Source organism: Pollicipes pollicipes, unplaced genomic scaffold, assembly GCF_011947565.3.
Source record: "Pollicipes pollicipes isolate AB1234 unplaced genomic scaffold, Ppol_2.1 Scaffold_6052;HRSCAF=7182_pilon_pilon_pilon, whole genome shotgun sequence".
NCBI lineage: Eukaryota > Metazoa > Arthropoda > Thecostraca > Pollicipedomorpha > Pollicipedidae > Pollicipes > Pollicipes pollicipes.
The window spans coordinates 7,029,363-7,043,693 of record NW_023596805.1 but is presented as its reverse complement, the minus strand read 5'-3'; the positions used below and the strand labels follow the sequence as shown (position 1 = coordinate 7,043,693).

Genomic DNA, 14,331 nt, shown 5'->3' with positions numbered 1-14,331 from the left:
TTCTGACGAAAGTCAGTTGAACTTCTTAATGGGTGTGCTTATTATCGAATAACTCTCAATTTAAGTACCATGGTGGTCTTGCGGGGAGGGACCACGGGGGAGGGGGTAATGGCAGCACGTACCCCTTCTGATCGGAAAGAAAAGGCGCCCCTCTAGAGCCCACCTTCTGGCGCCGAAAGCTTTCTTCTATGGCGGCTATGGGTGGCGTCACGTATTTTTGGCTGTGGGGGACGGAGTCGGGCTTAGCCGTGAGGAGTCATTGCTGAGCCCGGATAATCAAACCCGATTTAGCCTATGAAGGTCATCCCCGCCCTTGCGAGCTTTTCAGTTTAACTTCTCAAACCGCTGCGTGTCTTATGGTCCTAGGTTCGTGAAGTTTTTTTCTTTCCTTATCCGCTCACTGGTTGACATTTTTAGTTGTCGGTTTTTTAGAGAGCAGACACGACTTTCTATTACTGTGAGAGCGGATCTCCAGCGTTGTTAGGTGCACTTATGTTTGCGACGAGCATACGTTTTTATGGGTCGGTAAGCATCCCGCTACATTAACGGATTCAGCTGTTGGGTTTGCGGACCAAGTGTTTCGGGTTAATTGTTTCGGCTTTCGGCTTACACAATCTGCCACAGTTTTCTAGTTTTGCTTAGATTTAAGTCACAGCGCCACCATGTGCAACTGTACTTTATTGCACGACTGTGTATCATTCAATATGTGTTATATCAACACGCTATCGGGTGGGGGTGAATTTCATTCCCCCGTAGGTTTTTCCAGAATGGATTCCCAGCGACACAGTGCAGCCACGCCAAATTTTGCACAGCCGTAGACAATTCACTAGCGGATCGTCCGGCACCAGTAAAATAGACGCACCTTGTAAGGTCGCTGACTTACACTAGGTCAATATCAGGCCATAGATTCAGGATACTTTGCTTCATATTGCCCCCCAAAATACCAGGATTGTCAAAAACAGTACCAATGTTTCTTTTCAGCACATAGTTTTTGTACATGGCTGGTCAAGGAAGATCATTCGGTCGTTGGCTTATGTGTGTGTCACTGGGGCTTTGCGACACACTCAGCTGCTGAGGCTATAGGGCGTCGCCTGCTTCTCACCTTGGCAGGAAGGGCGGGCACCGCGGAGGTCGTTGGCTTCAGCCTTCAGAGGAGGTCGTCAGCCTGGTCACAGGGTGGCCGAGAGTTGTGGAGTCGCATAGCACGATATTTGAATGAGGGCCCGAAACAGAATGGGTCCGTTTAACCGTCATTGCATTGGATGACGTGTTCGCAGAGATAGCAATAAACCATTTGCAGCTCAAAATCCAACATAATATGCGTCCCCCCAAGAACTTTGTTTCAATATTAGTTTCCATTCGAACAAGAACCATAACATAAATGAACCGTGCGACGGCAAATATGATTTCTTTTACCGAACGGCTTCTGACAACTCACAACAAAGAAATTCGAGCCTTGAATAAAACAATGTCAGGCTCAGAGCTCATAATGGAACGCAGACAAACGGACAAGAGAGTCTCCCGAGAGCGATAAATTAGTGACGTGGATGACGCATTCATGCTGCGTAAGAAGTGTCCGAGTTTACATCTAACAAACCAAAAAACGGTCAAATTTTAGAAGATTTCTCCGAGCATCTAACACTTGCCCTTATCTAGGGAAATAGCTTTGCGGTCGCGTTGGTCATGTTAGGGTGCTGCACCGTCCTTGGCGACACCACTACGCGGAAGGCCCGCAAATCCAAACTTTGCTGGTTCTCACAGATCCATTTAAAAATGAATTTAGATGAGCATAAGCTATAAGTTGGCATTCGCCACCCCCATTACCCAAAGAACCGTCTTCATGAACGAAGTACGCTGGGCCTGAAACAGCGCTTAAGCGTCTCTTATTCGTGGTCAGCATTGGGTTTTATCCTTGATTTTTTCCTGGAATCAACAGGGTGCAAAATACATGGGTTTCGAGGTATCAAGCTAAAGTTCACGCCGCACGCTCTCGTTTTGGGGTGGGAAAAGGGCTAAGCCGTCAGCATCGGTGCCAATTTTTTATATCAAAGGATTTTCGGATAGTACTTAAGTAACAGAATCCACCACACAAGGCGCTAAAATGCTACTAAATAAGCAATATAGGGCAATCTAGGCCTTTTATAAGATACTTTCCTATTCATGTTCCTTCAACGTCTCAAATGCGCTAGAATTGAGGATAGTTTTGTAAGCCTGTACATCTGTTCGTATTAAGTTATCTGCCATCCCGGCACAAAGTGACCCAATCCAAACACTGTTTTATGCACATTATTGGTGAATAAACCTGATTCTGACGATATCAACAGCAGACGAACATCACTAATCCAGTTAGTGTACACAACCTTGCTGTGTGCTGCATGAGTCACTGACGACGACGGTGGGGGGCGGCGCTGGGAAGTTTGGTGGGGTACTGGGGAGGTAGATCGGAAGGGTTCGCCCGCGTGTCCAGGTAAAAATGAACACCAGCACATATAAAAGGCGGACCTGCTATTTTTTCATTTGCACAGAGTTTGCAGTGTTCGTAGCCGTGGGCATGGATAGACACTGAGGCGGTCAGCGAATGTCCATGGCATTATAATATCGGGTACTTGCTCTAGAGCTGCTCAACAGCTTTATCAAGGATTTTGTATGCTCATCAAGCCAACTGCAAAGGTCAGGTAGAGCTTAAACGCTTGGAGGACGTCAAGTTGATATTATTGTGATCAAACCCATTTCCTTGAAAGCCTGCTGAGTGCAAAGTAAGGAAATGTTTTATTTGGTGCTTGATAAACCTAGGTATGTATGGTGAAGCACTATGAGCCATGACCACTTCCTCTGGATTGTTATCAGTGCAGTAAATCTATACTATTTTGATGAATACTTGCTAGGAACTCCCACAACATGAATGCCACAAAGTGCTAACACAGCTCAGAACCAAGCTACCACATAACAGACTAGTGCATAATTGGTTTGCCATCATATTAGTGCGGTGTAGGTGTACTTTCCTACCTAACATTAGAGAAAATAATTGCACATCATTTGTAGTGTTTAAGGCCGAACATATCATATATAATTTCAAAACGGGTAGAATCAGGCTACCACCTTCAAATTCTAATAACTACGATAGCAAGCGCCCGAGTGCCGCACTCACCGCACTGCCTTGACTCCCCAGAGCCGATTCCGCGTTGTTACTTAATTACAATATTTCTGCTTATCAAGAACCATAAAAAATGTATGAGACTAAGGTAACAACAATAATGCAAAGAAAATAGTTTCTTATCACATTTAGGTATGTTTATGAAATGCACAGGCCAGAATAGTCTAGAACATAGCCTAAACTAGCCTATCCTAACCTATCCTAACCTAACCTAACCTAACCTAACCTAACCTAACCTAACCTAACCTAACCTAACCTCCCCATCCTACATCCCCTTCAACCCAGCATCCCATTGGCATCCATGTTCCATGCCATATATGAGTACCATATAGTGAGCTTTTATTTAGCCCCATGTTCTCATTTTGCTTTACATTCCCTTCCCAATCCTCCTGCAGCCCATGGCCTGTTGGCGTCGAGGATAAAATTTCATGGATTCTTGTTACCTTGGCCCCTACATTTTTATGGTTCTTGATGCTGCTTGACGCGCAGTAACGCTGTGACAGCGCGCAGTAATGGCGCCAGTGTCGGGGCTGCTGTTTTTTGCGGCAGTCGGATGTTCAGTGTCATAATTAGTTAAGTTCCAAGGTGAGAGTATAGATGACCTGTTTTACGTTCAATTATGATATGTTCTGCCTTAAAAACAACAATTGATGTACAGTGCTTCTTTGTAACATGAGGTAGGAAAGTACACCCTGACCCATTAGTGCTGTTGGTCAGCACCAATTTCAGTGCCTATGAAGCCATGGTTTTAAAGCATCATGGTGTTCCAGATTCAAGCTCAGGCAGAAAGATCTCAAAAACATCTCACAAAAAAGGAATATAAAGTTCAGCACCATTTGACCTGGTTTTAGGTATATGCACATAAGCATGAGGTTTAGGGCACAGCTGTTGTTGATATATGACACATTCACATGACTGATGCATGTTTTGTAGATAAGGTCATAAACATGGGAACTAGAGGTAAAGGCAAGGCTTCCACAAATTTTCTGGAAATGTATCATTCACCCGATGGCCATGAACTGAGAGAAATAACCAGATATGGCTATCCCAACCTTCTTGGTGGGGAGGACTAACTAGTGATTGAGCCATTGCCTGTCTTGAAGTATAAGCATTTTACCTCATGGCCTTCCCTAGGGTTCTGGTCTCACTCTGGGTCACCAAGGCTGCCTGTTGAATGTTGGACCAGAGAAATTAGAATAGGCCTGCTGCTTGCATGGATGAGAAAGGTGCATACCAGTGTGTATTTGGACAACAATGTCACACAATGATGATATAATAGAACTGTTGCTTTTTACAGATTTTTCTTTTTAAGATGACCAATTTTTTCAACTGCACTAACAAAATGTGCTCCTTTTAACATTGCATCTGGAATTTGCAGGCACAAACTCAGCCCCTCTCGCCACCTGCTACTGAATGCTGAGACTGACACTCTCAGCCAGGGAGGCTTCCGACGTCATGGAGGAAGCACCTGTCCGCATCAAACATCTAGCTGATATGGCCAACTATGACATTGACTACTCCAGACCAGCCAGGACGTGAGAAAACTCTGCTCTGCCATGTACTGACTGAGCAACTACAAAATGGGTGGTGGAATGTGTACAGGGCTTGTGTTGCAAACTGTCTTTGAAGAGTTTTTTCCACATAATTATAGGGAAATGAGTGCCAACATGAGCATAAGTGTGAGACTAGTGTTACCACCCAGTGGATCAGGATGTGCTCTTTGCTGTGATATGTAATCCTATAAACAATAATTTGTGCTGCACATTCTGTTATCTTGTAATCCTTCTAATTACTGCCTAGCTGTTGTTCCATTTTGCCCACTTGAGGGCTGTGACTGTGTGCCAGATTCTGCTTCAAGGGCCTGGTCAGTGAGGGTACATGTATTCCAAGTCTGTTTCATTTACCTGTGGGTGGGTGGGTTTAAGCCACCTGAAGTCTGATTCACTTACCCGGGGGTGGGTGTGTTTAAGCCACCTGAAGTCTGATTCACTTACCTGTGGGTGGGTGGGTTTAAGCCACCTGAAGTCTGATTCACCTACCTGTGGGTGGGTGTGTTTAAGCCACCTGAAGTCTGATTCACTTACCTGTGGGTGGGTGGGTTTAAGCCACCTGAAGTCTGATTCACCTACCTGTGGGTGGGTGTGTTTAAGCCACCTGAAGTCTGATTCACCTACCTGTGGGTGGGTGTGTTTAAGCCACCTGAAGTCTGATTCACTTACCTGTGGGTGGGTGGGTTTAAGCCACCTGAAGTCTGATTCACCTACCTGTGGGTGGGTGAGTTTAAGCCACCTGAAGTCTGATTCACTTACCTGTGGGTGGGTGTGTTTAAGCCACCTGAAGTCTGATTCACCTACCTGTGGGTGGGTGTGTTTAAGCCACCTGAAGTCTGATTCACCTACCTGTGGGTGGGTGTGTTTAAGCCACCTGAAGTCTGATTCACTTACCTGTGGGTGGGTGGGTTTAAGCCACCTGAAGTTGTGGGGTCAGGGTTCACTCAGCAGGCACTGCTTAGCATTACTACTGACCTGAGAAGTCCTTGTCATCAACAAAATTATACATAAGCTTTAAAAATGGAGGGAGGTCACAGTTTTGGGGAGCCAGTACTCCCATTGAATTAGGGGTATAATAGCAAGCTTGTGCTGTGCCAAAGCAAAAAATGCTCGCTGCCTTTGCTTGCTTGCAAAAGCTTGTGCTGTCTTTGTTGTCATTATATGCTGATTGTTGCAACATCACAGCAGTCAGTTCTGCTGGTGATGGCTGAGGTGACGTCCATTACCACCACAGAGCAATGGTTCGTACATCCTGTATGCTGTATCACTGTCATTGGGATGTTCCAGGTACTTCCGTTCCGGCGTGGAGATGGTGCGGATGGCCAACGTGTATGCCGAGGAAGGCAACCTCGAGGGCGCCTACGTGCTCTATATGAAGTTCATGACGTGAGTTCCTCACATACATTGCATGCAGCTCTTCAAGACTGCTGCTCTGCGCTCCGGCTATTCTGTTGATGCTGTCTCAGGTGTTGGTGTATTATCGTCCATTGTTTCCCTGGCTCAGCAGAGTGGCATAGTGTGGAATTTTGTGCAAAGAGTGGGGGATTCCATGTTTTTTTTTTACTTCCTTGTTTTTCTTTGTTGTAATTGCCATGTGAACTACACTACAAATATTTGGTCTGGTGCCTTCCCGTCCTTCGCGAATCCCACCATGGCTTCATGCCTAAGTCACCCTGCCTGACTGTTTTGGCTATGATCGTTTTGACCGGCACCGACCCAAGTTGTGACCGTGCCCCTCCCTCGAACGTGTCTTGCGTACAGTTATAGAAGCAAAGACAGACACGTTGTTAGTTTATCCGCGGGAAGGCCACGCCTGGATTCTGAGCGTACTCTGTGGCGCGGCAGGATTTTCCTGGAGAAGATCCGGCGGCACCCGGAGTACCACCAGGTGTCGCCGGGCGAGCGGGCCGCCATCAAGCGCCACCTGGAGGCGACGCTGCCGCGCGCCGAGTCCATCAAGGGCCAGCTGATGCAGAAGTTCGAGAACGAGCACAAGGCCTGGCTCGCCGAACAGGTGGATACGGCCGCCTCGCCGGTCGCTTCGTCGGCCGCTTCGCCGGCTGTTTCGGGCGGTCGCTTCGCTGGCCGCTTCGCCGGCGAGGACCGCGTCGTCATGCGACGCTTCGTCGGCTGAAAGCCGTCGACGGTGTTTTCCACGCAAATGCGAAAGGCCTGTCGCGAAATGCGGGCTTTTTGGAGAGGACAGATTCGGTGTGAGAGTGGAACGGTAGCTTTGCTCATCTGGGAAGGTCGTGACCGTCGAGATGCGCGTTGTCGCCGTGAACGATGGGTCTGGCACCGTTGTCTCCGGCCGGTGGGTGCGACGCGGAGTCACGAGGGGCCGGAGCGATGGGCAAGCTCGGACCCACGGCGCGGGGTCGGCGACGACCGTTCTGTTATCAGAGCTTCCGCCGCTGTATGGCTCCTGGCTTGGTGTTTGTCCGGGACAAATGTGAATGGTAATTTATTTGTGTAGCGAGACCATCAACCAAACCGACGACACATGTCACGGTGTGTGCGTGGCACTGATTGTTCGGTGTAGATAGTTTATATCATTGGTGACGTCATATTACCTCTGCAGCTGAGCGCGTTGTGAAGTCCCATGTCGGCGGTCCTTTGCACCATTATGTGTAGTACCTGACAACCGCTGTTGCCTCCACAATCTGGTGGTTTACGTAGTGTCATCGCGGTAGAAAGGCAGCCAAAAAGCTACACTATCCCTCGCTCGCCAGTGTGCCCGGAGTGCGGGGGCCTCTGTTCCCAGCCGAGCGTAGCCGGGCGGCTGGCCGACCTGGCCGTCCCCGTCCTGACCGTGATTCTAACGTCCCCGTCCTGGCTGCGTACTGACCGTGTCCCCGTACCCGGCGGCAGCGGATGTTAGAGGAGGAGCTGGCGCAGCGGCGGCAGGATGAGGCCCTCCGGCAGTCACAGCAGCAGCACGAGCAGCAGAAGCGCCGCAGGTTGGTCCTCGCCGGCGCGGCAGGTCGGTCCACACCGGCAGGTCGATCCACAACGGCAGGTCCGTCCACACCGGCAGGCTGGTCCACACCAACTCCGCAGGTCGGTCCACACCGGCGCCGCAGGTCGGTTTACACCGGCAGGTCGGCTCACACCGGGCCGCAGGTGATCTGGCGTCATCTGAGCCCGACACAACAACGCCTTGGGGAGAACACATCAGGTCCTCACGGGCTGGCGACAGTGCCGGAACTCTCATCAGCCCCGATCAGTACTGATCGCTGCTGATGACCGCGAGGACCTGGAGTTTTCGTGCATCTGCGTCCGAAGTCGCACACACTGATTTCCAGGGTGTTAGTCCACATCAGTATCTTGGCTGGCGCACCCCCAGCCGAGTATTGCGCATTAGCAAGCATTAAAAGTTAATATTGAAGATGGTGCTGCAGGTCTGCTATTCCTACAGACTGTCGGATGTGGCACCAACGATATAGCCCAGCAGGAGATACACGTCAGTGCGCTGGCCGTGGCGGGTGCAGCACCAGAAGTCTGGCGACTGTCGCAGCCAGGTGCTGGGCTGCGGCGCCGTCTTCAGCTGTCCGTCTGCGCGCCGGCAGGTTCGAGGAGGAGAAGCAGCGGCTGCTGCAGCTGGAGCGACGCCGCGCGGAGGAGGTGGAGCGGTCGCTGCAAAAGCAGCCGGCCGCCGACGCCCTGCCCTGTGAGCCGGCCCCTACAAATATTTGGTCAGGGGCAGCAATGCCAATAAGTTCTACAGTCTGGGGCGTGGGGGATAGGGGGACAGCTGCCTTTACTTCCCTGGCGGTCGCGTCTTTCGGGGCTTGCTGATGAAGGCTTCCATGCTTATTCGGCTGCAAAACGATTAAACGTCAACCCATGTGTTGACACTGCAAAGGTAATGCAGAATTAACATAGGTCTTGTTTTCCATGACAGGATTTACTCTCCGCCCATTACCGTCCTGTGCGAATCCCACCACGGCTTCATGCCTAAGTCACCCTGCCTGACTGTTTTGACTGTGATCGTTTTGACCGGCACCGACCCAAGTTGTGACCGTGCCCCTTCCTCGAACGTGTCTTGCGTACAGTTATAGAAGCAAAGACAGACACGTTGTTAGTTTATCCGCGGGAAGGCCACGCCTGGATTCTGAGCGTACTCTGTGGCGCGGCAGGATTTTCCTGGAGAAGATCCCGCAGCACCCGGAGTACCGCCAGGTGTCGCCGGGCGAGCGGGCCGCCATCAAGCGCCACCTGGACGCGACGCTGCTGCGCGCCGAGTTCATCAAGGGCCAGCTGATGCAGAAGTTCGAGAACGAGCACAAGGCCTGGCTCGCCGAACAGGTGGATACGGCCGGCCGGCAGCTAGATAGCTTCGCCGGCCGCTTCGCGCGGTCGCTTCGTCGGTCGCTTTGCCGGCCGTTTGGCGGTCGCTTCGCCGCCCGCTTCGCGCGGTCGCCCCACCAATTACATCCGCGGCGCATGCCCCAGTGACGTCACTTCAGCGGCGTCCGCGACGTCACCTCCACTGCGGCCAGGCTGACGTCATCCGTGACGTCACGACATTGTTAGAAAACTCGCCACCGCGATAGGCATCCGTAACATAAAAGACGCGCTCAAAATCAGCCTCTGAACAGGTTAGGAAACCCAAGCCGGTCACCACGACGCCCCAACGCACGTACGCACGTTCCTTCACGCTAGTTCACAGAGAATATCACGAACAGCTCTCAGTCTCCTGGCCGCGCCGGCGGCGTCTCAGCCGCGTCACTGTCGCCTCAGCCGCGCCTACACAGCGCCACCCGCCGGTCGCGCGCACGCCGCAGGCATCGGTGCCTTCACGGGTTGCGACGCGGGCGGATCTGGCGGCGACGAGGCGTCCCCGACGGCGGCCACGTCGACGGCCACGGCAGCAGCGTTGGCGCTGACGGCGGCAACGTCGGCGGCGACGGCGGCAAAGTTGAGCGGGCTACTGACGCAGATCGACTACGCTAATCTGGTAGCTGTTGTCCAGTGTCACGTGCTGCGCCTCCTGGAATAGGTCAAGGTCAATAGGTCAAATAGGTGGAATAGGTCAAAGCCCACCGTGAGCGCTCGAGTCGTACCGGAACACCTGCAGCGAGCACGCATACAAACCACTGTCAACGGATATGTAGACCTGCAAAACCATCTCAGCCCGCGTGGGCGGTCCCGGTAATTTTTTTAAAAATGATTTCAAGAGAGCACGACGTACATTGTCACGCCCCTTTCATGGAGCGCCAGCGACTGCATTGGCCATATTAGCGTGCAGGAAGCATGGCTTAACCGGGATTCGAACCCGGGTTCCCCACGTGGGAGTCTGATGAGCTAACCACTCCGACACTCCGCTACCAAAACAGGAGGTGATTGACCTCCGAAACAGAGGTGAAGCCCGGGATCACTGACCTCGAACAGCGGCGGCTCCTGCGGGTGAGGATGGAACCCCGTCTTGTGGCAGTTAGCGATATAGTCCAGGCCATATTTGGGAGGCAGCATGAAGAAGCCGGTCCTGCAATAGACGCTGTGTCAGCAAGGCGCAAACGAAAAACGGTCCAAACATCGCACCACATGATCAGGGCGAAACATGATAAAAAAAAAAACGCTTCGGGAAACGCATGCGGCCTAGTGTACCGAAAGAAGGGCATTAAATGAAATATTCGCCCCGTACCTAAAACATGTCACTGATATTGGGACTCTACGACGCACTCAGCTGCTGAGGCTATACGGCGTCGCCTGCCCCTCACCCTAGCAGGAAGGACAGCGCCGACCTTAAGCATGTTAATCGATAGCAGAAGTATAACAATCATTTCAAAATAGGCCGTAGGTTTTGCCAGTATCAAAGCCCAAACTGCGCACAATCTGTCACTGCGTTTCGTAAAAGGAACTGGCTCAATATTGACCAAACCCAGCTAGATTAGGTCCATGTTTGGACGCCAAACAATGCCGTGTTATGCATCGTCCAAGCAAGAGGTTAATGACCAGCGGCGGCCCGGGATTACCAATTCGCACACGCATTATTTAAATGCGCAAAATTAAAATGCACATGCGCATTCCGTCACTCCGTATGCGCAGTGACGGAATCACCAACGAATGTGCGTCAGCGAATTCCCAATCACTTAGTAAGCGCAAAGGTTGTTTCGGCTAATAGATCAGAGCCCAAGGGATTACGACGTTTAATAATATCGTTACAACAACAGCTGGGTGCGTATTTGGGCAGACAGGACCCACCGGATGCTGACACTGCGCCACATTCTTCGAAACAATAACCAACAACCCCACTCCGACCGACAATACGCAGAGCGCACCAACATCTACGTGACGCCGAGCACACCGCAAAGAGATACGACTAGCGGCATTCGGGTGAACAGGCGACATGCAACTACCAGACAGCCACGCATACACGCAGCAGACATGTTCGTGACGTACCATGCGACTGCTTTATTTTTTCACTTTTACTTGTTTCCTTCTTTTTGGTAAAACTCAAGTAGTTATCTATTCTACGTCCTATTTTGTGCTATTTTCCTTGTTTTTTTTTTGTTGCTCTCTTTTTCTTTTTGCAAAGGTAAAACACTTTTCTATTTCATCTCCTTGGACGTTGTGTTCAGGAGCCAGCTCAGCCGGTCTGCGCAGGCCCAGCCCGACGGCGACATTCGGCCTCGGAGCGCTTCAAGTGTGGCGGTCATTTCGCGTTCGCCCCCAGGCGAGCCCGATCTACTAAGGCGTGACGAGCACGCGGCACTGCGAACGCCGAGCAGCACACCACGAACCGTCCGCACCAGCAGGCGGCAATCGCGCGGCAGGCGGAGCCCGAGTGCGGCAGGCGGAGTCCGCGTGCGGCAGACGGAGTCCGCGTGCGGCAGGCGGAGTCCGCGTGCGGCAGGCGGAGCCCGAGTGCGGCAGACGGAGTCCGAGTGCGGCGAGCGGAGCCCGCGTGCGGCAGACGGAGTCCGCGTGCGGCAGGCGGAATCCGCGTGCGGCAGACGGAGCCCGAGTGTGGCAGGCGGAGTCTAAGTGCGGCAGGCGGAGCCCGAGTGCGGCAGGAGGAGCTCGGGTGCGGCGGGGTGGAGCCCGAGTGCAGCGGGGCGGCTTACTCGTTGTATTTGGGCGCGCAGACGATGGCTATGCTCTCGAGCATCATCAGCTGATAGCTGCAATGGGTGTGCAGGTCTACGGACGACAGGAACGCCGTCTGCGATGGGTGAGTCTGTCGGCGAGACGGCCAGGTCAGGTCAGGTCGGGTCAGAAACAAGGTCAGGTCAGACATTAGACTAGAAGTCCTGTCAGAGGTGATGTCAGAGGTCAGGTAGGAGATCAGATACGAGGTAAGTCAGAAACAAGGTCGGGTATGGGTCATTCTGAGGTCAGGTCAAAGGTCAGGCCAGAGGGCAGATCAGAGGTCACGTCAGATGCCAGGTCACGCCAGGTCAAGGATCAGGACGAGTCAGAGGTCGAAACGGCGCGTCATAAGCGACACAGGTCACAGCAGCAGTTCATCCGTTGACACGGCGGACATCCAACGACTCGGAGGGCGCGAGCCGAGAGCGAACACAACAATAACGCAGTGATCACAAGCCGCCGGCATATTAGAGCTGCTGACACATAGATGACTTATCATTTCATTTTACATTTGATGTTTTTTGCATTTGTTGCATTTAACACGTTGACAAATTGATAATCAGCATGCATTTCATCCACTGACAAACACACTGAAATAAAAAAGCCAAACACGATGTCCGGTGAGACACAGTCTAACTGGAGCATGAATACTTGCAGCCAGAACATTTGGAGCATAAATACTTGGGCACAATAATGTGCAGCCAGCCTAATGTGATGGTGCGGAAGACTCACATGTAGCCGGTCAAATGTGATGATTGGGAGAACTCCATTATATCCAGCCAAATGTGATAAGGGGAGAACTCAACAGGCATCCAGCTCAGTATGATGTTGGGGCGGACTCGCATGCGTCTAGGCCCAATGTAATGGGAGAGACATATCCACCCCAACGTGATGATGGGGAGGATTCACGTGCATCGCGCCAAGGGTGACACGGGGCTCGGGCTCACGTGTGTCCACCCGAGGACGACTCGGGTTTAGACCCACGTGCGTCTGGCCGAGGGTGAGTCGTGACTCTGACTCACATGTGTCCACCCGAGGACGACTCGGGTTCAGACCCACGTGCGTCTGGCCGAGGGTGACTCGTGACTACGACTCACGTGTCCACCCGAGGACGACTCAGGGTCAGATCCACGTGCGTCTGGCCGAGGGCGAGTCGCGACTCCGACTCACGTGTCCCGCCGAAGACGACTTGGAATCAGACCCACGTGCGTCTGGCCGAGGGTGAGTCGTGCCTCTGACTCACGTGTGTCCAGCCGAGGAAGACTCGGGTTCAGACCCACGTGCGTCTGGCCGAGGGCGAGTCGTGACTCTAACTCACGTGTATCCAGCCGAGGGTGGTGAGGTTGTGGGTGTCGAGGTAGGCGAACACACGCTCCTCTCCCTCCATGTTGCGCGAGTCGGACGTGCCCGTCTGGCTCGGGATCAGCACGTGCGTGACGTACAGCACGTCCTGCGACTAAAACGCGCACACGGCATGGAGGTCATGCACCCCTGCGTACACAATTCGACTGCATGATGCTGCGACTGAAGCTGAGCCACCATCTTTATATAGTTTGTGAGTTGTCTTACATAATCAAATTCAATCAGCCAGCTGCATTTTTTGTTTTCTTAATTCAAAACGAGTTTCTTGATGTCTACGGTAGAAAAAGATGGACAACATGGCCACACAAAACTTGCAACGCTGACAGTACATTGATGAATGATGCACGCAGGGCATACAATGGTGTTTAGGGGCCCCCGGGCCCTGGTGTTCCACTTGTGTCAAAAAGCCAACGACTCCACTCGAAGGACTACAGCATCCAAAACGTACACCCAACTCCATCTTCCGAACTTCCCTCACCACCCTCGCTCTCCGACCGTTCGCGTCAGTACAATCACGTAGATCCCTGCAGGCACCCTGCCGCCGCCGGTGTGCAGAGCCGGGTCAGCCCCGTCCCCCTCCCCTGCTCACCCGCCGGCGCGCTCACCGGCTTGCCGCAGAGCAGTCCGCACGTCTCCACGTTCTTGGCCGTGTTGGCCTCGGCAATCTTCAAGAAACTGCCCGGGGAGTGGAGAAAACGGCGCCGGGTGAGACCCGCGGGAGCGACGACAGGCAGTAACGGCGCCACATGGGGGGGGGGGGCTCAGGGGCGCGCTGACGGCCGAGGTCGTTTTGCGCCGCCACACGTGAACCGCTGTCACCGCTGCCGGCAGTGACGGTGAAATGTGCCGAAGCCAATTGTCACGACGTGGAACGACATGTCACAAGGCAGTCTGCAGGTACAACCAGCGGCTGTGACGTCCACTGGGGCGCCGGGATCAGTGAACAGTGCGCGACTGTATACGTTGCGCGTTATTCGCAACGTACGCAGCGTCTTGCGGCAATACACAATACATAACTCATTTGTTAGATGTAAACTCGGACACTTTTTACGCAGCATGAATGCGTCATCCACGCCACTAATTTATCGCTCTCGGGAGACTCTCTTGTCCGTTTGTCTGCGGTCCATAATGAGCTCGGAGCCTGACATTGTTTTATTCAAGGCTCGAATT

General features: G+C 52.4%; 2 protein-coding genes across 2 annotated transcripts; one reads left to right on the top strand and one right to left on the bottom strand.

Annotated features, from left to right (window-relative positions):
* The first annotated feature begins 2,387 nt into the window (after positions 1 to 2,387).
* LOC119104741 (STAM-binding protein-like A) lies at positions 2,388 to 9,211 on the top strand. Its single transcript, XM_037228460.1, has 8 exons — positions 2,388 to 2,467; positions 4,533 to 4,689; positions 5,992 to 6,090; positions 6,550 to 6,718; positions 7,576 to 7,664; positions 8,274 to 8,399; positions 8,844 to 8,896; positions 9,207 to 9,211. The coding sequence occupies exons 2-8, from the start codon at positions 4,568 to 4,570 to the stop codon at positions 9,209 to 9,211; spliced, it is 663 nt and encodes a 220-aa protein (XP_037084355.1). The 5' UTR covers positions 2,388 to 2,467; positions 4,533 to 4,567.
* Positions 9,212 to 9,377: 166 nt separating this feature from the next.
* LOC119104417 (STAM-binding protein-like A) lies at positions 9,378 to 13,844 on the bottom strand (the record flags this gene model as incomplete). Its single annotated transcript, XM_037228114.1, has 5 exons — positions 9,378 to 9,697; positions 10,090 to 10,192; positions 11,775 to 11,887; positions 13,118 to 13,255; positions 13,767 to 13,844. Coding segments are annotated over 5 exons (495 nt in total), but the record flags the coding sequence as incomplete, so codon positions are not given.
* Positions 13,845 to 14,331: the final 487 nt, after the last annotated feature.